This window comes from Oreochromis niloticus, linkage group LG7, assembly GCF_001858045.2.
Source record: "Oreochromis niloticus isolate F11D_XX linkage group LG7, O_niloticus_UMD_NMBU, whole genome shotgun sequence".
Classification (NCBI taxonomy): Eukaryota; Metazoa; Chordata; class Actinopteri; order Cichliformes; family Cichlidae; genus Oreochromis; species Oreochromis niloticus.
This window is the reverse complement of record NC_031972.2, coordinates 35,247,179-35,268,951: the sequence shown is the minus strand read 5'-3', so window position 1 is coordinate 35,268,951 and position 21,773 is coordinate 35,247,179. Positions and strand designations below refer to the sequence as shown.

The 21,773-nt window shown below is 40.8% G+C and overlaps 2 protein-coding genes across 2 annotated transcripts; one reads left to right on the top strand and one right to left on the bottom strand.

Annotated features, from left to right (window-relative positions):
• Nucleotides 1-114: 114 nt before the first annotated feature.
• Nucleotides 115-9,635, bottom strand: wdr36 (WD repeat domain 36). The gene is made up of 22 exons (XM_003440056.5): nt 9,352-9,635; nt 8,533-8,560; nt 8,340-8,440; nt 7,916-8,033; nt 7,691-7,823; nt 7,215-7,269; nt 6,989-7,121; nt 6,722-6,897; nt 4,962-5,082; nt 4,743-4,808; nt 4,371-4,460; nt 4,147-4,289; nt 3,943-4,060; nt 2,859-3,024; nt 2,649-2,757; nt 2,488-2,567; nt 2,292-2,399; nt 1,936-2,170; nt 1,478-1,591; nt 1,286-1,367; nt 738-925; nt 115-645 (listed from the first exon to the last, which is right to left on the bottom strand). The coding sequence occupies exons 1-22, from the start codon at nt 9,496-9,498 to the stop codon at nt 496-498; spliced, it is 2,661 nt and encodes an 886-aa protein (XP_003440104.1). The 5' UTR covers nt 9,499-9,635; the 3' UTR covers nt 115-495.
• Nucleotides 9,636-16,726: 7,091 nt separating this feature from the next.
• Nucleotides 16,727-19,779, top strand: LOC109202861 (uncharacterized). Its single transcript, XM_019361402.2, has 2 exons — nt 16,727-17,986; nt 18,091-19,779. Exons 1-2 carry the CDS (start codon nt 17,972-17,974, stop codon nt 18,958-18,960), a joined length of 885 nt encoding a protein of 294 aa, XP_019216947.1. The 5' UTR covers nt 16,727-17,971; the 3' UTR covers nt 18,961-19,779.
• The last annotated feature ends 1,994 nt before the right edge of the window (nt 19,780-21,773 follow it).

Below are 21,773 nucleotides of genomic sequence, written 5' to 3'. Positions count from 1 at the left end.
CCAAATTTCCCCCTGTGGGACAATTAAAGGATTATTCTATTCTATTATTACATAGTATTCGCAATAGCAGATAATCCACAGAAATGTTCATGAGACAGACTCAGATCACAGAGATGTTTATTAATGGTGTTTTTTATTTCCTGAACGGCTGATGAACTCACAACTGAACTCTGAATGTCACATTTATAAAAACTGCTCAAACATCTCATTAAAAACACTTGAGTGAAGTAAGGTAGGCATTTTGTAGTCCAACTTCTGGATATTGTAGTTTTTATAAGGCAGACATCCACTGTGTAGTTCAAACACCAAACCTCTCATTTATTCTCCTTCATCTTGAGATGTTGCCATTAAGATCACGCATTAGGAAAGTGATGAAGAAAAACACATCAGCACTCAAATCTTTCATTAAGAAGATTCATTGAACGGTTGAAATAAAAACACAGAAGAAGAATCCACAACAAATTTATTAGAATACAAAAAGTGTATGTATGTGTGTCACAGCAGGGCGCTCTTTGTGTATGAAAGCAGACACAACGATTGGTCAAATGATGCTTGTAGCTCCGCCCAACCTTTCTCCAACCGGGATGAGAGGTGGTTCAAAGCTTCCATGGCGGTGGCATCCTGTGATAAAGAGCGAAGATGGAGCTAAAAAAAACAAAAAAAGTTAGCAGGATATCGTGAAGAGACTTTCACAATAAAAGACGGCACAGTTGATGAGTGTGTTCTGATTGGCTAACCTTCAGGAAGAGTGCCAGGTAAGCATGGGCCAGGTCAAAGTCCCGCCCACTGGCCAACATGCTGTCAATCATCTGAATGAACACTAGCAGGAGCTCTCTGGCTCCACCCCCCTCTGGAGCCAGAGAGTTGAGCTCAACAGAGAGCGCCGCTGGCCCACAATCCTTCAGGAGACGCAGCGGCTGATCAACTGCAGAGAGAGTATTGATCTCTGATCAGAACTCAGGTTTGTGTTTCAAACTTAATGAAAACCATCTATTTATACTCTGATAAAATACAAAAGTATAATGTTACGGACAATATCAGATATGGACTAAAAACCACAAAAACGTGTCTTAATCAATCACTGATATAATTGATTCAGATACTGTCATTATAGACTCTCCTCAGGTATAAAAAAATTAAGCTGTTTTTTTTCTTTATCATTAATTTTGTTTTTCCGTCAGCTCAGTAAGCAGCTTTTATTTTGAAATTCTGATTAAATACCAGCTTTAGATTTTAGTATTAAAAAATGAAAGCATGAAGGTGAGCCAATCCTGTCCCAACTCACATGATCCCGTGGTCAGAGCTGACTCCAGAGTGCAGATGAAGTCTGACCTCTGAGAGAGCACGCCCCAGTTCAGCACCTTAGACTGAGACACAGGAAACACGACTTTATTTACACATGATAAAAGTGCACATCCTCAGTTTGGACTAAAACATACTCGAGTCGCGATGTGAGCGGGTCCCAGGCATATGTTACCTGTGTTTCGTGCTCGGTTTGTGTCGCAAATCGAGGAGTGAGTCCGGGAACTGTCGGCAGGAAGAAGGGAGCAGCAGCAGGAGCAGCAGGGGGCGCCACGGGTTTATTCCTTTTCTACAAAGACCAAATCACACAGGTGAGAGGTTGTTACATGATCAGTACTCAATCCTTAGAGACCATCAGCTGATTTGTGGTCATGTAAAGAATTAATCTGTTCATGAGCTGACTCATCACACTCCCAGGTGAAGCTGGTATGTGGAAGAATCAACAGTATGTGCTGTGCAGGATTATGATGTCGTTTTTATTTTTGGCAACAACCCAAGTTAAAAAATGATCATTTCACTTCACGTTTTAACTGCTATCACTGGTTCTTATATTTTGTCCTCCCCATTAAAATGATTTTGAAATCAAGGACCACAGCTGCTCACAGTGTTCCTAATAAAGTGACAGTTCCTCACCTTGATTTCATCGAGGTGCAGCAGACTCTTCCACCGAGACTCTGGCAGCAGAGACAAAGTTACAAGCTCCGCCCCCAGTTGTTCAGCTGACTGATAGACATCCTCCTCCTCCTCCTCCGAATTCACCTCCTGTTCTGTCTCCTCCACTGTGACGCCTGGTAAAGTCTCCACAGCTGGTTGGTAGTCAGCTGGGAGGGGGCGGAGCCCCACAGGCCCACACAGGCTCTTATTGGTCCTAAAGGAGGACAACTGCACTGTGACTGGCTGATAATGGACTTTCATGTGACCAATTGTGAATAAGAAAAAAGCCCCTGATTGGTTGCTGTAGCAAAGGCTGCATTGTGATTAGTTCATACCAGAGGTAGAGGCCCAGACTGTCAACGTGAGCTGTTGCGAGGAAGTCACCTGTCGGGGACAAGGACACGCTCACTGGCGCCGTGGCAACCAGGAAACAGTCGACTAAACTGAGGAGAGAAGAAAATGATGGATCTGATGATCAGCTGATGTCTCTGATTAGTTGCCCCAGTCACACATTAAAATGTTCAGTCTTACCTTCCAGAGGGGAGGTCCCAGGTACGGATGGTACAGTCCATTGCCACGGTAACCAGCCATCGGCCATCAGGGCTGAATGTCTGAGGAATAAAAACATTTAGCTTCCTGTTAGCATACTGTGTGACGTAGTGTATGTATGCTAACACCTTCATCCAACCCACCATGTCGTTGATGTTGCTGTGGTGACCTGCAAACTTCCTAACGACTCTTCTGGTTTCTATGTCGACAACCACCAGAGTGAAGTCATCCAGTGCTAATGCTAGCATCCCACTAACAGAGAAACAGAGTGAGCACTGTTAGGGAACGCTAATTGTTAGCATTTGCTGCAGCTAATCATGCAGGTTATTAGCATCATGCTAGCTCCTAGCTACCTTTCCCTGTGCAGCTTCATGCTAGCCGGCGCAGCGTTTAGTTTCATCTCTTCTTCCAGCTTCTTCGATTTGAAGCGCCAGAATTTCAGCAGCCAATCAGAGCCTGTGGTAAGGGTCAGCTGGTTCAGGGTATCCGTGGCGATGCCTCGCACCACACCATTGTGAGCTGGAGGAGCAAGACATCGGGGTTAACCTGTTACTACAGGGCTTTCTGAGCTTCCTGCTTGAAAATGACACGCCCAAGTTCACATTTTAATCCAGAAAATCATTAATCAACATATAAACATCATCTGTGCAAAGATTTATGCTTCTGAAGCCAAAAAGTAAAAAATGACAGCACTATTCAGGCATTGTGCAAGATGTCCAAATTTGGCACACAATGGACACCATATTTGAGTAAAATTTTTTAGGTATTAAACAGCAGAAATAATTTAATCTCATGTCTTTCATCGACATGCCTAGAAATGCTTGTTTTGTAAATATTTTTGAAGAATTACCAACACACTCATGTCCAGTGGGGCCCATTCTCCCATGCGACTGTTTAAATGGACTCTGGTGCTTTAAACTTTGAGTGGCTGTAACTTGGTCTTCTTGCATGATTGACAATTCTTTTTAATTAGTTGAGCCAATAGAGTCAAGGTAACAACGCTGTGTTCACGTGCGTTCAACCAATCAGAAGTTGCAAGCATAAAACCAAATTTAGAACAGGCAGTCTGTAACTGGGCTTATGTCTGTAACTGGGCTGAAAATGGCAATTATTGACGGAGGTCTTTGAGGTTTCTGAGAGCTAATGAGCCATTGTTTACCATGTTACATGAAGTAGGGTTGGTTTGGGTCTCTGTTGTTTGTGTTTAGTGGACTTTTTCGCAAATACGCAACTGCTCTTTTAATCATCGCTTGTTTTCGCTGTGTTTGGTAGTTGTAGAAATGATTTATATGAGCATTTAGCTGAGATTCTGAGGTTTCTGTGTATACATGTTCATATTTGCATAAAAGGCTCGATAGCATGACAGATTAAACTGCAGTTACCGGGGGCTTTGGGTTAATAAAATGAGATGATCACAGGAAAAAAAGGTGCACACACCTTTCTCATCGTCACCGTAGCAACCCCTATGCAGTCCGGACTGCAGGTTGTAGACGTCCACGCGGCCACACGATGACCCAATTACAGCAAAGTTACCACAGGAAGTGATGTTAACAGCCTGGGAGCAGAAACAGGAAGTCATGTGACCCTCAGAGCCATCCAGGAGAGGAGCTTAGAGAAACACAGGTTTAAAGATGCTATTACCGTAGCGATGGCACCCCTTCGGGAGCCTGGTGGTTGCAGATGGTGCGCTCCCATCGTGCACCTCTGGTAGTTCCATGTGGTTGTTGCTAGGCGATCACGATGACATGCGACGATGCCGTCCCAGTCTGACTGACGAGTGACAGCTGTGAACAGAAAAAGGACAGTGTCAGCTTTAATGGAACATTTTCTGTATGGACTTCTGCACAGCTTGTCATAGTGCTCACAGGAGGAGAACGCTGTGATGGCAGGAAGTCGCAGTTCCTCATACGTCAGTCCTTTCTTCTTCTTCTTTTCCTTTTTTTTGTTAACAGAGCCTAAAAGAAATAAATGTAAACCATACTCAATTTTAAAAAAAAAAAAAGATTTTTATTAAAGCAGCAGCATTTAGTGTCCAACATGAAACTGCACTGGGTGAAGTCAGGAGGATGTTCTCAACCAATAAAGGAAATAGGTCAAACAGTAAGAGTTCAGTTTTCTGTGTCATCATTTTTGTGTTATTGTTATCGAGAGGCTGACGACAGACACACTGAGTCTGAGAAAGCGACTCTAAAATGTCACAGTTTTTGAACAGAGTCTGATGGGAGGGCTGAACTTACCATGACCCAGGTTCTTGTTGAAGCGCTCGTGGACGGTGGAGAAAGACTGCAGTGTCCCATCCTGACCTGCAGGGCGGGCAAAAGCAACACAAAACATAAATATAAAGAAGTTAAAAAAATATCAGAAAATATAAACAGCGGGTTCAAAACAGGAGGACACAGAAAAAATAAAAATGGCACAATAAATAAAGAAATTTGTAAATTATCATCTGATCTTACCTGCACTTAGGATGTTTTTTCCGTCATTGCCATGGTGATGAATGGTGGTGGGCGGGGCGCTGTGTCCCTGACGGATCCTCAACAGTCTGGCTCCACCTCCTTCCTGATCAAAGATCCACACCTGAGGGGGGAAAAGGTTTTCTACTGTTTTATATTTTGTTGTAATTATTTAATTGAGAATGTTGCTTTTCATTATTTTCTTTATAATAGAAGTTATTTTTTATATTTTCCTCAATGTCTGACTTTTGTTGGGAGTTTTTTTTTTTTTTTGCTTTGTTTTTATTATTACTGCAGTTCTTGTTTATACTTCTTTTTTCGTTTGTTGATCTCTGGTTTTATCCCTCTGGTCAAGATGCAGTGACCCAGAGTCTCAGTTTCAACTTGTGTCGAATGCACAGACTTCAAACTATATACCAGTTTTTAAATCGTGTTGATAGGCCACATAAAACTAGAGTTATCATAAAAAATACAAGCAATGTTTTTTTCAAACAGTGGTGTTTACAGCGGGAAGAAACGGTAAAAACAGCGTTTTCTATGGACAGCGCTAGCAAGCACTCTCCGCTTGGGAGTAAAAAAGAAAAAAAGAAAAAACACCCCTTCCCCCCTCATTGGTGTTAAAGTGTACCATGTCAACCAATCAAAAAAAATTCTATGGCAACATGTGACATTTGGTTGTTTAGGAAGAGGGGGAAGTTTTAGGAGCGACACCGGCAAGAGAGAGAGAGAGAGAGAGAGCGAGTTTTGATACGTGAGAGATTTGTGACATTTAGCGTGTTTGGAGGCTATAGTTAGTGTGTAGTGTAGTCATTGTTTTGTTTTGTGTGTCAGTTATACTGCTGAATGTCACAGTTGGTGCAAAAAAGCCACCAAAGGCAGAATGTATTGTTAACTCTGTCTCCAGCTAAAAAACAGGAGGGCTGATCCACCTCCTGCTGTCAGACCTGCAGGGTTTAGGCCTGTGGTGTTCTCCTCGGTCTTATAGTGGACAGAAACTATTTTTTGGAGTAAACAATTTGTGTGCCTTCTTATTTGATGCAAAACACCTGATTGTTCCTTAAATAGTTTTAAAAGGTTATTTAAAAAAACAAACAAACAAACAAAAACACCTGAGACCTTGGCTGCATTTTTAGTTAAATAGTACCATATAACTTTGTTGTTTGCAAAACTTGTGCATAGTTTTTAAAAATGTACAGTTTGTATTTGCATTTCAAGTTAAACATGTTTGTGGCTTTTAAAATAAAAATTATAACTTTTTTCTACTCGGATTTTATGTTTTTTGTCTGAATTTAGATCAACTGTGTTAATACAGTATGTCAAAATGAAAAAATAACTCTACATTCTGGTAATTTGAGGTTGTGCTGAAAATAATGATACCAAACAAGGCAAGATGAACAGTTTTTAAAGGTGAAATATAGAGGTAAAATCAAAAGTAGCCAAAAATGGCCAATTATACCCTGGGCCCAGAGGGTTATTCATCGTAGTCTCTGATTTTAGTTTGGTTATTATTTAGTTATATGTAGTTAATTTTAAAAGTTGTATTTTTGTTGTTTATAAATGCAATCACTTTATTCTTGTAGTTTCATATTCTATTTTGTTTTTATGTTATTTTTTAACATAGTTTTATTTGCTGTTGTGGTTTTTGTTGTTTGTTGGTGGGATTGTGTTTTTTAAATTTTTCTTTAATATTTAAAAATAAAGTTAAACATTAGAAAGTTATCAAAGTGTTTTCATAAATCTCTCTCGCTTGTTTTGTTTTTTACCTTGATGGCGTTGTCGGCGCCGTTGGTAACCAATATCGGCTCTCCTTGGAGGAACGTTGCCCCGGCGATGGACGTTCTGTGGGCGTGTCTGTGCTGAGTGACGAGCTGGCGACGTTCTAAATCCCAGAATGCAATGTGGCCCTGAGGACTGCCGGACGCCACAGTGGGAGGGCCGTCTGACAGACAGAGGTAAAGATATGGTGAATACATGAAGAGAGACGGAGCCAATGGCAGCGAGCGCCACGGGCATGACATCATCACGTGTACCTGTTCTGAAAGAGAGCGATGTGATTGGTCCCCAGTCCTGTGTGAAGCTCATCAATGTCTCGTCCAGTCGGATGTTGTGAATAATGATGCGACCTGTTGCGGTGCCAACACCAACCACATCCACCGCAGGACTCTGGAAAGTTAAGTGTTCATTTACAAATCTTTCAAAATAAAAGAATCAGGTGTGTATTTACTTCCAACAATAAAAGTCTGTGAAGTTACTGACCTGCTGCAGAACTGTGACTCCTGCCGACCAGCCAGCGAACGTGAAGAGCAGCTTACTGAGGATCAAACAACTTTATTAACACCTCATCACTTTAACATTAACACTGACGCAGGAATATGGATACACATGTAGCTTACAGTATTAACATCAACAATTTAAATATTTATTTAAAACACATGTACGTGTGTCACTTTTTATAAAAGAATAGAAAACTTTTACGATTTTAAAATAATTAATTTTTGACAGCATGCTGCAGCAGAAGATACTTTTGTAAGGACTAAGGCCCACAAGCTGAGACAGTCGAGTCTCCTTTGAACATGCTCATTGTTGTGTCATTGGTGTTTGTATGCAGTTTGCACGTTTTACACAGCGACCATCACAGAGACATGGAAGGAAACCTAAAATCAGACAGATTCTCGGGGGATTTCTGAATGTGTGTTTCTGTCAGTGTTCAGGGTGGAGCGCTACACCCTCACCTGGTCTTGATGTTCCAGAGCTGCAGTGCACCCTGAGAGCTCCCCAGGAGCACCTTGTTCAGGTAGGTGCTTGGGTGCATCATGGCCGATACGTCAAAGGTTGCTGGGTCAAAGTGCAGCCGCAGGTACACCTCTGAGAGGCAGAGAGAGTGAGGCATGATGGGTAAGAGCACATGTACGCTAGAGCAGGTGAGTGCAGTGCAAGCCCCACCACTTCAGACTCACCCCCACTCTGGACATCCCACACGATGACATCACCGCCGCTGTCAGCAGAGATCAGCTGATCACCCAGAGGCAGCAGCAGGCGCACTTCCTGTTCATGACCGTTGTAATGCATCACCACCTGTACGGAGAGCAAACTACTGGTTCATTTTTATTTTCTGCTCGTTTTTATAATTTAATTTAAATTCATCTGACCATAAAGAAAAAAATTATTCAAATAGAAATAAAACTGATTTTTTAATTAGTTATTTAAATAACATTTAATTTTTTTTCTAATTTGAATTTCAGAAAAGCAAAAGCACCAAACATTATAAATATTTTTATTGTTTTTATGTTTGAAAATTAAATAATTTGTTTAACTAAAAAAGAAAGTCAGAATTTAAATTTTTTTTAAAAAAATGATAATGTTTGGTTACAGTTTTGGTACCTCTTTGTTCCTGGCAAAGGCGCTGATGAGCCGTCCGGTGGCGGCGAACACCAACATCCTGTCGGCTGCCAAACAGGTGATGTCATCTGGTAGGCTGTTACCTGGACAACAACATCACAATTTCATTACAGTACATCACAACAGAGCAGCCAATCAGAGAGAAGTAAAATAAAATAAAAAACTAAGTACTCACTGACAGCAACGATCCCCAACCTGTTCACCTGCAGGAGACCAATACAGATCATCAATAATCAACAGATATCAGCCCCAGCATTCAGGTTATTTTCAGAGTAACAGGCGCTCAGGATGGACTCCACACAGGAAACTGATCAGAAATCCGCAAATAAAACAATACTCCTGATGGTATCAATAAAACCTTCTTCATCTCTGATCCTCTTTGTATGTCTCAGTCATAACAAGATTATCATATCACTGAAGGATAACTCTTTACAAACCACCCTGATTAAACCTGGGTCTTACAAATGTGTTCAGGCTGCAGGTGCACTTTAAAAAACTTACCAGCAATCCACCAATCAGAGCATAGATCAGTAATGAGTATAAACAGAGGGAGCTCAGACGCTCAGATGAGGATCAACATCTTCTGATGAACATGGTTATGAAGCTCATTTAATATCAAGCTGGTTTCTTGAACATGCCAGTGCATTCACGGCACTCTAGTAGGCTCCAGAGTCACCAGATCTTAATCCAATAGAGCACCTTTGGGACGTGCTGAGACATCTGCATCATGGATGCAGCTGACACATCTGCAGCAGCTGAGTGATGACGTCATGTCAACATGGACCAAAATATTTTAAAGCAGGAGGCCCAACCCGGTACCGGCAAAGTGCGCCTAATAAAGTGGGCGGTGAGTGGACATAACGTCATAACCTAAAGTAAAGTCACTGTAACTCCGTGTGTGTTTATAAGCCTTTCCCCCTCCTGCAGGCGGTCTTAGTCAGGTTTACACTGAGTGTGAGACGGTGTGTGTGTGAGCACGTGCGGCTGTTCTTACGTTGAACGTGTGGAAGCTCCGGCCGACCGCCGTCACCACATAGAACTCCCGGTGCTTCAAGTGGTACCGGAGCGCGTGTGGCACGTGGTTGGAATAAAGTCCCAGGACCCGGAAACCGGAGAACAAAGAGCTGCCGCCGGCCGGCATGTCCGCTCACCAGAGCACCAGAACAGCACACCTGAGAGAGCACCGAATAGACAGGGAGACGCAGGTAAACAGCAGACACCGCGAGGAGCCGCAGAGAAAACACACACGAAGGAGCCACGAATATAGAGGAATCAAGTCCGGCAGGAAACACAACCCGCCGGCTCGGCAAGGTTCCGCTTCGGCTCAGTGCCGCCACCTGCTGGACAGAAACAGGACAGAACCGTGAGCGCAGAATCTGAACAGAATGAGAAATAAAACTTTGGAATATTCTGCCTGGTTTTCCTGGTTTTATGCAGAAAGAGCTCAAACTGTGAAGGAGCTTCAGATTTAAACAATACAGAAAACAGTTATCTGCATAATGTGATGATCTTACATTAGAGCTGAGACACATTAGAAACTGAACTAGTTTCATTTTTGAATTATATCTAATCTAGATGTATACTCATTTCTCCTGAGTGAAGTCAGTTCATATTAAAATGTAGCATTTAATTAAAGACGTTTAATTTATTCTTTGAAATAATCTGACTGATATTTTTTTTCTCTGTGTGAGGCAGGTTTTATTCTGGGTCCATTTTGGAGGTGACATCAGTGTTTCAACCATGTTTGCTTTCATCCTTCCACTTTGTGTCACTTATCCAGGTTACCAGGACAACATAAACCAAATGAATCAACTTAATCATTAATTGGTAGAAAACTGACAAAAGACTTTTAACCTGGAAACTATAATTTTTACACGTGTGGTGTGTGTCGTTGACATGAAGAAAATAAAAGTCACATTTGACCTCTGACCTCTCCTACAAGGTTAGTAGATTGATCTGGAGGTCAAAATTATAATAATAATATTATGTTGAGCTATTCAGACTGACTGATAAGAACCTGCTGGCACATGAAAGTATAACTGATGACTTTTATTATGACTTTGTTATTTACATTAGAGTAACAGGCTATAACTATTTAAATAGATAACAGTTTGAACACATGAGCCAGCACAGGTCCCATTCTTAAGTTACAACACTGATCAAACAAGACTTAATGCTTTAATACTAAATTTGATAAATTTATCTGCATTAGCAGGGTTTTAAGTTGGCTGTAATTAAACCATAACTTAAAACTTACTTGATCCAGTTGTCTTGGTTAACTATAGACTGATCTCCAAATTTCTTAGTGCACTGCCAGCACCCGAACCCTAAAAGACAGAATCAACCTGGCTTGAGGGACACAGGCAGAAATTGAACAGGATCAAGAAGCTCTGAAGGAACATGGGGAACAATCAACCTACAGGACCTGAAGCTAAGTTCTACAAATATACAAAAATATTTGAGTATGCAGATTTGAGTTAACATTATGGAGTTACCTGGTGGACTAAGTGTGAGGAGAACTGTCACAAGCCATGCAAAAAGGCAAAAAATAGGGACTGTGAGAAAATCAAAAGTGGAAAATGCACAATTTGTATCAACAAGTCTTCTGCAGATTCTCGTGTGTAAGACAGCCAGTTCTATGTGGAATACACCCTACAAGTTCAGAAGACAATAAAACATGTGAAGAAGTTTGAGAAGAATCAGAACGGAGACAGAGAAGGTCGAGACACTGGAGGAGATGAGGAGCAGAGTGGGTGAAGGAAGCAGAGCAACTTTGAGATACAGGTTTGATAAATACCAGGAGCTGGTAAACAGTTTAATACATGATAACATCATTATTGTTTAATGATGTAAGAAGGAGACTGTGAGCAGACAGAGAAATAATTCTATGTTAGAAGCTTAGCAGCTTATTTAAACTGACTGAACTCTGTAACACTGACCAGTTATTTCTCCATTTCATTAGAAAAGCTGCTGTTCTGTTTCTTCTTCAGAGGCTTTAAAATGATTCATGATGATCAATAAACAGATTGTATGAACAACATCTGAGTGTTTCACATTTTTCAGTTCTGATTAAGGTTTTTATAATAAACTGGAACAATTTTGTGTTTTTACAAAATGAATAAAATTAAACAAAAATGTCTTTTTACAGCTTGAGGAGACTTTGATAGAAACCTTCTTCAGCATGGAGGGCCAACGCTGGTTTCTGGCCCAGAGGGGGACAGACATTACAGACAGGAGAAAAACCCAGATTCTCACAGATTATCCCATCAGTGTCACACAGAGCAGGAGGACTCCCTTTATGTCTGATTTGATGTGTCCAGCTGCAGATAATCAATAACCGGACTCATGGAGACTAAAGCATATCTTATTGGTGAAAGTGAGCGTCTGTCTCAGATTCTCTTTACTTCTAAACACCACAAATAACATGAGAGAAAAACATCCAGAGGTATTTTAATGTATATATATTTGTATATATATGTATTGTATATTGTATATTGTATATATATGTATATATATTATATATAATATTTCTGTTCTTCAAAATACTCCAAAGTACTCGTTACTTTAAATATACTCACAGCTTTCAGAAGAATAAAGAATAAAACAGTAATTTTATATAATAGATTTTTTTCTTTTCTTTTTTTGCAAATTGGTCCCCAGTAAGAAAACAGAAAGAAAGAGAAGATTTTCTGTTTATGAAGAAAACTTCCTGTTTTATAATTAGAGGACAGCCTTAGATATGAACTCCCAGAATATTTTCTATACTTTTAAATATTTATTTCTTATAATTGTGCTGACAGAGTTCTGTCATTCAATACAGCAACGTTGTTTTTTTTTTTTTATCATCTAAAGAAATTTAGTTGAACTGTTGAAATTGAGCTTCTTTTCCTTCTATTAAGATAATTGAGGCATTTAATGTGCAGGTTCAGTTCTTTACACTGACACTTTCATTGGTTCAGAAAACTTAACCTCAAAGTTAGGCGATGCTCTGATGTCAGAGTTCATGCTGTTTGTGAGCAGCATCTGTGACTCTGATTGGTCTACATTAATTAAAAAAAAGTGCTAACTGGAGACCATGTGATTTCAGAAACAAACCTCATGGTGGGACTGAGGCTGTATCCCAATTCAGGGTCTGCAGCCTTAAAGTACGCAGCCTCAACGGTACTCAAGGGCCGCGTACTCAAAGACCGCTGGCCAGAACTGCGATGCTCGTAGGCTTGTGAAATGGGATGGTTCAGCCTCCGTCGCGCTTCCCAGGTTGCCTAGCAACCATGATACTAACAGCTGGAAACGTTTCATACAGCTTTGTTTGACAGAAATGAAGGAGAACATATTTTGTTCATTTATTTCTATGAGCTTTGTGTGATTTGATAAGTATCTGAGGCTGAGACCACAGGACTGTAAAACATGATTGTTGGGCTTCATTTCTGTACTGAATTTTACAATTAGTTAGTAAATAACGATTAGCTAATGTTGTTCATGAGACTAAAGTCATCTCACTTTGGTAATGTAACTATAATATGACCAATATTATAGTTATTATATTAATCATTATTAGTTATTACAGCAGTGAACTTGAACTCTGTGTCAAAGATTCAAGTTGCAGTTATTTATATTTCCTATCACCTTAAATCTTCACTCAAAGACAAGTATCTCTGACAGTGTATATATAGATGTTTTATATATAAGAGACAAATATGTTTGTTTAATATGTTGGCATTACTAAATTTGGCTCAATGCTTATATATATGTGTAAAAAGAAAATGTCCGAGCTGTGATAACTGTTTCTGATAGAATGAAGATCAGACTGATATATGAAATATTCCTTTATTGGGTGATAAAATCAGACCATGTCATAACTGCTTTAAGTCATACAGAATAGATATCAGAGCCTTAAACAGGCCGACTTCTGCTAAATGGGTCAAACTGGGCAGAAAGTAAACAAACACATAACATCCTTATAGAATATGATGTAACACTATAGATCAACTTACCTCAGAATATATAAAGCATATAAACAATTACAGCAATATGATGCAACAAACACAGCAGTACTACTAATCCAAAATACTCAAAGCTTCATAGAACTGAAACAAACATTTATTTTTAGCTCCATTCTGCTGCTGATACATACTTTAGGTTTCTGAATATTAAACTTGTTGCTGCCTTTCATAGTGTGTAACTTGAAGGCCCTGAGTACTTTCTCCCACACTGAAAACACTGGGATGATAACATTATTTGAACATTACCTAATAAGACTGATTCAGGACAGACAATTAGTTATGTTAAACTTTCCTAGCAGTCCTTCACAAACAGGGAACAGTCTGTCTATTCTCTCCATCTGTCAGCTGCTGCTGGCTCTTCCTCCTCCTCTTCCTCACACACTGCTGAGTTTGTCCTGGTGGATCATCAGGGGTGCAAAGCCTCACAGATGATGTGCAGCAGTGGGTCCCTCAGTCTCAGTCACACAAATCAAATGTGTGATAAGCTGCAGGATTCAAACACAAGTGTAACTTATAAATACATGTTCATACTTTTATTCCACAATCAGAGAGAAAGAAACAGAGAGAGAGTGCAGGACAGACAGACAGGTGACAGTCTCAGGTGTACACACTGCTACAAAACAGCACAAGAGAAGGAGGACTTGTGTTATTACGAGTGCTAAACAAGAAGAGTTCCCAGATGGTACAGTGGACACATGTGTGACTCCTGTGATTAAAGCATCTTTCTTTCAGCTTAACGAGTGAACCGTCAGCTCGTTCAAACACACGTTAAAGTCCGTTTGGCTCGACACCACCGAACAGAGGCAGCAATATAACATAGCTAACATTAACAGTGCAGTGAATCCTGCTTGTGCCGTCATATTCAGGACTGCAAACCGAGCAGCATCACTGACTTTCAGCTTGTTGTGTTTGTGGATATACAGGGAGTGCAGAATTATTAGGCAAGTTGTATTTTTGAGGAATAATTTTATTATTGAACAACAACCATGTTCTCAATGAACCCAAAAAACTCATTAATATTAAAGCTGAATGTTTTTGGAAGTAGTTTTTAGTTTGTTTTTAGTTTTAGCTATTTTAGGGGGATATCTGTGTGTGCAGGTGACTATTACTGTGCATAATTATTAGGCAACGTAACAAAAAACAAATATATACCCATTTCAATTATTTATTTTTACCAGTGAAACCAATATAACATCTCCACATTCACAAATATACATTTCTGACATTCAAAAACAAAACAAAAACAAATCAGCGACCAATATAGCCACCTTTCTTTGCAAGGACACTCAAAAGCCTGCCATCCATGGATCCTGTCAGTGTTTTGATCTGTTCACCATCAACATTGCGTGCAGCAGCAACCACAGCCTCCCAGACACTGTTCAGAGAGGTGTACTGTTTTCCCTCCTTGTAAATCTCACATTTGATGATGGACCACAGGTTCTCAATGGGGTTCAGATCAGGTGAACAAGGAGGCCATGTCATTAGTTTTTCTTCTTTTATACCCTTTCTTGCCAGCCACGCTGTGGAGTACTTGGACGCGTGTGATGGAGCATTGTCCTGCATGAAAATCATGTTTTTCTTGAAGGATGCAGACTTCTTCCTGTACCACTGCTTGAAGAAGGTGTCTTCCAGAAACTGGCAGTAGGACTGGGAGTTGAGCTTGACTCCATCCTCAACCCGAAAAGGCCCCACAAGCTCATCTTTGATGATACCAGCCCAAACCAGTACTCCACCTCCACCTTGCTGGCGTCTGAGTGGGACTGGAGCTCTCTGCCCTTTACCAATCCAGCCACGGGCCCATCCATCTGGCCCATCAAGACTCACTCTCATTTCATCAGTCCATAAAACCTTAGAAAAATCAGTCTTGAGATATTTCTTGGCCCAGTCTTGACGTTTCAGCTTGTGTGTCTTGTTCAGTGGTGGTCGTCTTTCAGCCTTTCTTACCTTGGCCATGTCTCTGAGTATTGCACACCTTGTGCTTTTGGGCACTCCAGTGATGTTGCAGCTCTGAAATATGGCCAAACTGGTGGCATCAAGTGGCATCTTGGCAGCTGCACGCTTGACTTTTCTCAGTTCATGGGCAGTTATTTTGCGCCTTGGTTTTTCCACACGCTTCTTGCGACCCTGTTGACTATTTTGAATGAAACGCTTGATTGTTCGATGATCACGCTTCAGAAGCTTTGCAATTTTAAGACTGCTGCATCCCTCTGCAAGATATCTCACTATTTTTGACTTTTCTGAGCCTGTCAAGTCCTTCTTTTGACCCATTTTGCCAAAGGAAAGGAAGTTGCCTAATAATTATGCACACCTGATATAGGGTGTTGATGTCATTAGACCACACCCCTTCTCATTACAGAGATGCACATCACCTAATATGCTTAATTGGTAGTAGGCTTTCGAGCCTATACAGCTTGGAGTAAGACAACATGCATGAAGAGGATGATGTGGACAAAATACTCATTTGCCTAATAATTCTGCACTCCCTGTATGACTGACTTTAATTATGCATAAAATCATCACATTCTCTGTAAGATTAAGGTCAACTATCGAACGGCGTATATTTTAAAGGCTTTAAAACCAAGTAAGCGCTGAAAGTACAAACATCGCTAATGTCACATAACTTTGCCGACATGTGGCCAACAGTAATGTTTTAATGTTCTTCATTATTAAACATTTGCCCATAAATAAGTTACATAATATTCAGTACTTACTTTTAAAAGTTTACTTTTTGGCTCCGCTTCCACCGTTTTTTTCGGTAAAATTATCCACACCACCGCCGCGCTATGAAGTCTGGGATATGTTGGGCCACGAAGTCTACACCGCCACATCCTTAAAATTCAGGGAAATGAAGGATGGATTTGAGGGCCGCATTTCGAGCAGCCTTCGAATTGGGACAGCCTTCGGCGCGTCGCTGTGACGCAATCGGCTTTAAAATGCGGTCTTTAAGGCTGCAGACCCTGAGTTGGGATACAGCCTGAGTGAGGACATCTCAGCTGCTCAGACATTTTGAAGAGTGACTTGTCGAAGCTGCTCAGACTCTCAGCTTCTGCAGACCAAAAGGTGAGAATCTGCTTGTTATGTCATAGTGATTGTAGCAGAGAGGCTGGAGAGACAGAGAGCTAAAGAAGGAAGGAGGACTCTGAAAGGAAACTAAGCATTAACAATGGTTTTTGTTTTTTTGTTTTTTGAGTATTTAGTTTTTTAAAAACGTTTTTCCCGAAGTGTTTTCAGAGACTGAAGATAGTTTCATAACAGATGTATTCATCTGTACTGGGAATGAGTTTGATCTGCGCCATCACAGCAGGACCGTTAGAACCCGCGCACTTCCAGATGGAGAAAGCATGTGAGAACAGGAAGTGACAGAAACTCAGACATCCTGATTTCACTGACTGCAGGGAGAAAATATTGAGGGGACCATTAAAGGCATTTATTGAATGTAGAGCTGAGTCCAGCTGTAAAAAGTAAATGTGTATTTTACCTTGAGTATTTTATTTTGATACAGTTTTCTTTCAGAGGGAGGTCTGGTACTTTTTACAGCACCACATGAGTTTCTGTCACAGCTACAGATACTCCACAGAGACAGAGTCGCATATCTGACACTGAGTCTCTGTTGGGCAGGAAAAGACTCCATGTTTGTTTGTGAGTTTTCCTCAGAGCAGGTACACACAGAGAAACATGTCCAGGATCTGTATTCACAAACTGTCTTCATACTAAAAGTTTCTGTGAAATTCTCATAAAAAATGTTAACAGACCTCAGGCGAAAACCTGCTAGGAGTAATAATGAGGATGACTTTAAGAGTGTGAGGGGTGTTTGTTAGACAAGAAAATGGTGGAAAGACAAACTGTGTGGTGCTGAAGAACAGCACAACAACACTTTTTACTTCCTCCATCTGAGGAAGTAGAAATTAATAAGTTTGAATTCAGACATCACTGAAGTTTATTTTAATCCACGAGAAAACCACTGCCTTTGTTCTTTATCTGAACATATGTGACCTTTTATGATTCCATCTTTATTACACTGTTTTTACAAATGCAACACTTCATGTTCCTGTTTCAAACAAAAGCGCTCTGCTTTATTGGACAGAACACCATTTATTAATCATGCTTTTATTGTTAAACACTGCAGCAACTCAATGTAAAAAAACCAAAAAAACAAAACAAGCAAAAACTCTGATATATAGTAGAAAAAATACAATATGTATCCCTGGCTGAGATTTCATGCTCTGAAAGCTCATAACCCTTCATGTTAACAGACGACCACTGGAAAAGAAATGGAAAACCTATCAAAAGTATTAAATATATACAAAAAAATAAAAAATAAAACCAGTGATAAACTCATCATGTGAGATTATTACTGTACATATAGCTCTTTAGTTTATAGAGCAAAGATATTTATTCTGTCCATTTTCACTAAGATCACATTTTTTTTATTATGCAGTCACACATTTATAAAGCTTCATATCTACCAACGGGGTCGTCCTCACAGTTTTAAAGTTTCATCCCTTCCTGCTCAGAGTCTCTAAAGCTGGGGGTCCTGACTGATGTTCATTAGGAGGTCTGAGAGGATTTACAGGATGAATACAGGATGTGATCTTTGCTCTGTGACACGACATGAAAGAGCTGAGAGTGAGTTTTAATCTGAACATGTGTGCGAGACACTCGGTCTGTTCTGCTGCTGCTCACTTTGTTTATGTCAGAATTGTCTGACGTGCCTCTGTTTGTGTCCACAGAGTCTCCCTGACCTTAGTTTGATTTACAATCCAAAGCAAAAGGTCAGAGGTCAAGTGGGTCATCAGACTGTGCAGAGGAAACCTTTCTACACACCACAAAGGAAAATCTATAAAATGGCACAGAGTTCATTATATTTAATGAACAAGCTTAGAACAAATGCCTTTTTATTCATCCAACACTTTGACAGGAATGAATCACGGATGAGACAGATCGTGAGAGAGTTTCAGAGCATGTCTAATGAAGTAAAAGAAATGCAAGGAAAAACTGACACAGCAAGAAAAGTGGGAGCTGTTACTGGAGGAATCGGAACAGGAGCCATCTTAGGTGGGCTCATGTTAGCTCCATTCACTGGAGGACTGAGTTTAGCTGTAGCTGGTGTTGGAGCTGCTACTGCTGTTGGAGGTGGAGCTACTGTTGTTGGATCCAACATAACAAAAATGTGGTCGGAGAGTAGACGTGCAGAGAAAGTAGAAATGTGGGGAGAAGAATTTATGAAAAAAGTTGAACCAATGAAAAAGAATCTGGAGGACATAAAGATGACGTGTGAAGACTTGGAGAAAAAATCAGCTGAAGCTCAGGCTGAAAACACTGTGACTGATGTGGAGGAGCTTCAGAGGACCCTCAGACGAGTGCCTCGCCTAAAAGAGATGAGTTCAGGGCTTCTGTTTGAAACTGAAACCCTGCTGTCCTTTGTGGATGGGCTGGTAAAGCTCATCAAGCAAATCTTCAGATTCACTGCAACCCCTGAAGAGGATAAAAAGTTAAGAGACATCATTATCAACTCGGCTGATCAGAGTCAGAAGATCATTGAGGGGTTTGATAAGATGAGAACAGAACTGAGAAAGTTTAAAAGAAATGAAAGAAAGTAGAAAAGTCACCTCCACCCCTCCTCCTCCACCCTGTGAGCCTGTACTGTTCACACTAACAAATAATGTTTTATGAATACAGGATCATCAGACTGTGACCTGGACTGTATGAAGGACTTGTGTAGTTTGAGTCTGAAGCTTCCTCATGTCCTCCGTTCACAGACTGGATGTTGTTGTATATCCATGTAAAGCTGACCCACAGCAGCATGATGTCACAGAAGGTAACAGAGGTCATATAAAGAGGGTCCATGTTCTCTGCTGATTTCCAACATTTGACTGTTTTTACTCCACATTAACCTGAACTCTGAGAGACTCGCCGACTTTCTTTGTCCTGGCTGGAAAATGTTTTTCATTCATGAGCTAAAAAGATGATTTCATTAATTTGGACAAACTCTGATTATAAAATAAACCCGAGAAACTTCTTGAGCCCAGAAATGAGCAACAAAAACTACCTGGTGGGAAATTATAAATACATCGTTAAAATCACCTTCACATGGATTTAAAAATATACATTAAATGTTCAAATGCTTTAGTATGTGAATATATGTTTGTGTAAAATGCTGATAAAGAACTGAAAGTGTGCTCATCTACAAATGTATACAAATATTTGCAGAGTTCAACATGTCTGATATACGCCCACCACCTTTCTTACCTTTAGACTGGTTTATGATGGGATTTTATGGTGTTTTATTTATTTTTTCTCTTCCGCGTGAAGCAGAGCTTTAGGAATAAAAAAAATAATGATGTTCATGTTCCACACAGGAGTTTCATGAACAGCCTCTGGGTGTTTCATGTGGTTCAGTTCTGATGAACGTTTTTATTGTGAGCTCAAATTAAACTAAAACTAAAACTAGGTGAGGAATAAAGGAGTTCATTGGAATACAATTCAAACTGAAGACAACTTCACTAATTTTGAGTTCTATCATTATCCAATCCTATATTTGGAGATTGGCATGATAGGGGCATTACATGTTTATGTGATGTGCTCTTTGATAATAACTTTGCATCTTTTGCTCTCTGAAAACTTTAATCTCCCACAAACACACTTTTTTTTCAGATATTTGCAGAGGTTCACAAGTTTGTGGACAAGGCTCAGCGGGCCCAACACTCTCAAGGAAAAGAAAGACAACGCAGGAAATTTCACACCTTGCTTTCAAAAACCCACACTCCTCAGTCTGAAACCACACAACTCAGAGAAGAAAACACACCTGAAGACAGTCGGGAGAAATGGGTAAAGAACTTTTCAGACCGGAATCTCACTGAACCTGAAAAGAAGGTTTTAGCCAAAGGACTCAATTTCGCCATTTCTCCGCAACAGTTGCCCATAGTGGACCTCATCACAGCCACAGAAACCGCCATACGGATTAATAAATTATCACAGACCGAAGCAGAGCATATCAGGATGAAAGTCTCAGCCACCCTCTCCAGTGCCAAAGTCCCTCCGTCTAACCTCACACTACAAGAAAAGAAGGCCGTCGCTTCCCTGAGCAAAGACCACAACATCACTATATTACCAGCGGATAAGGGAAGGTGCACCGTGGTCCTAAACACAACAGATTACCACACAAAGATCACTACTCTCCTCAGTGACAACAACACCTACGAAGCTTTAAAACGAGACCCCACAAGCAGCTACAAAAAGAAAGTTATAGCTTGCCTTCAAGACCTTGAAAAGGACAAAATCATTGACCGCCTCAAATATCACCGCCTTTATCCAGGGGATGCCATACCCTGCATTTATGGACTTCCTAAGATCCACAAGGAAGGGGTCCCACTCAGACCCATAGTCAGTAGCATAAACTCAGCCACTTATAACATTGCGAAACACCTTGCTACCATCCTGACACCTCTCGTGGGGAACACCCCACACCACATCAAGAACTCCACCGACTTCACCGACAAGGTCCAGAAACTTACCCTGAACCCAGATGAAACCATGGTGTCCTTTGATGTAGTCTCACTCTTCACTTGCATACCCACCACAGAAGCAGTGGAGACTGTCAGAAAACGACTACAAGAAGACAGCTCCTTGGAAGACAGGACCAACTTCACACCCGATCAGATTTGCACACTGTTAGACCTCTGCCTTACCACAACATACTTCAAATACAACGAGGGTTTCTACAGACAAAAACATGGCTGTGCCATGGGCTCCCCTGTGTCACCTATTGTAGCCAACCTTTACATGGAGGAAGTGGAAAGAAAGGCTCTTGGCTCTTTTAAAGGGAGAGTACCCAGCCACTGGTACAGATATGTAGACGACACCTGGGTCAAAAATCAAGACACAAGAAGTGGAATCCTTCACTGCGCACATTAACGCCGTGGATAAAAACATCAAGTTCACCAGGGAAGACACAAAGGACAACTGTTTGCCTTTCCTGGACTGCGCTGTGCACATTGAAGAGAATGGCAACCTCAACATTGAAGTTTACCGGAAGCCCACACACACGGACCAGTACCTCCTCTTTGACTCCCATCACCCTCTGGAACACAAACTTGGAGTAATTAGGACCCTACACCACCGGGCAGAACATGTTCCCTCTAAGCCTGAAGGGAAAAAGAAGGAACACACACATGTAAAGGAAGCACTGAAAACATGTGGTTATCCTAACTGGGCATTCATAAAGTCAGCAAAAAGGCACAGAAAAGAAGATCAGACACCAGCGAGGGAGGATAAGAAAGACAGACGCAACAACGTTGTCATCCCCTATGTAGCCGGTGTATCAGAGAAACTCAGGAGAGTTTTCTCCAAGCACGACATCCCAGTGTACTTCAGACCCAGCAACACACTCAGACACAAACTGGTTCACCCGAAA

Coding starts and splice junctions, on each gene's coding strand:
- wdr36 (XM_003440056.5), bottom strand. CDS start 9,498: ATGCCGGCCGGCGGCAGCTCTTTGTTCTCCGGTTTCCGGGTCCTGGGA. Junction 6,898..6,988: donor ATCGCTCTCTTTCAGAACAG/GTACACGTGATG, acceptor TCTGTCTGTCAG/ACGGCCCTCCCACTGTGGCG. Junction 3,025..3,942: donor CTACGGTGACGATGAGAAAG/GTGTGTGCACCT, acceptor TTGCTCCTCCAG/CTCACAATGGTGTGGTGCGA.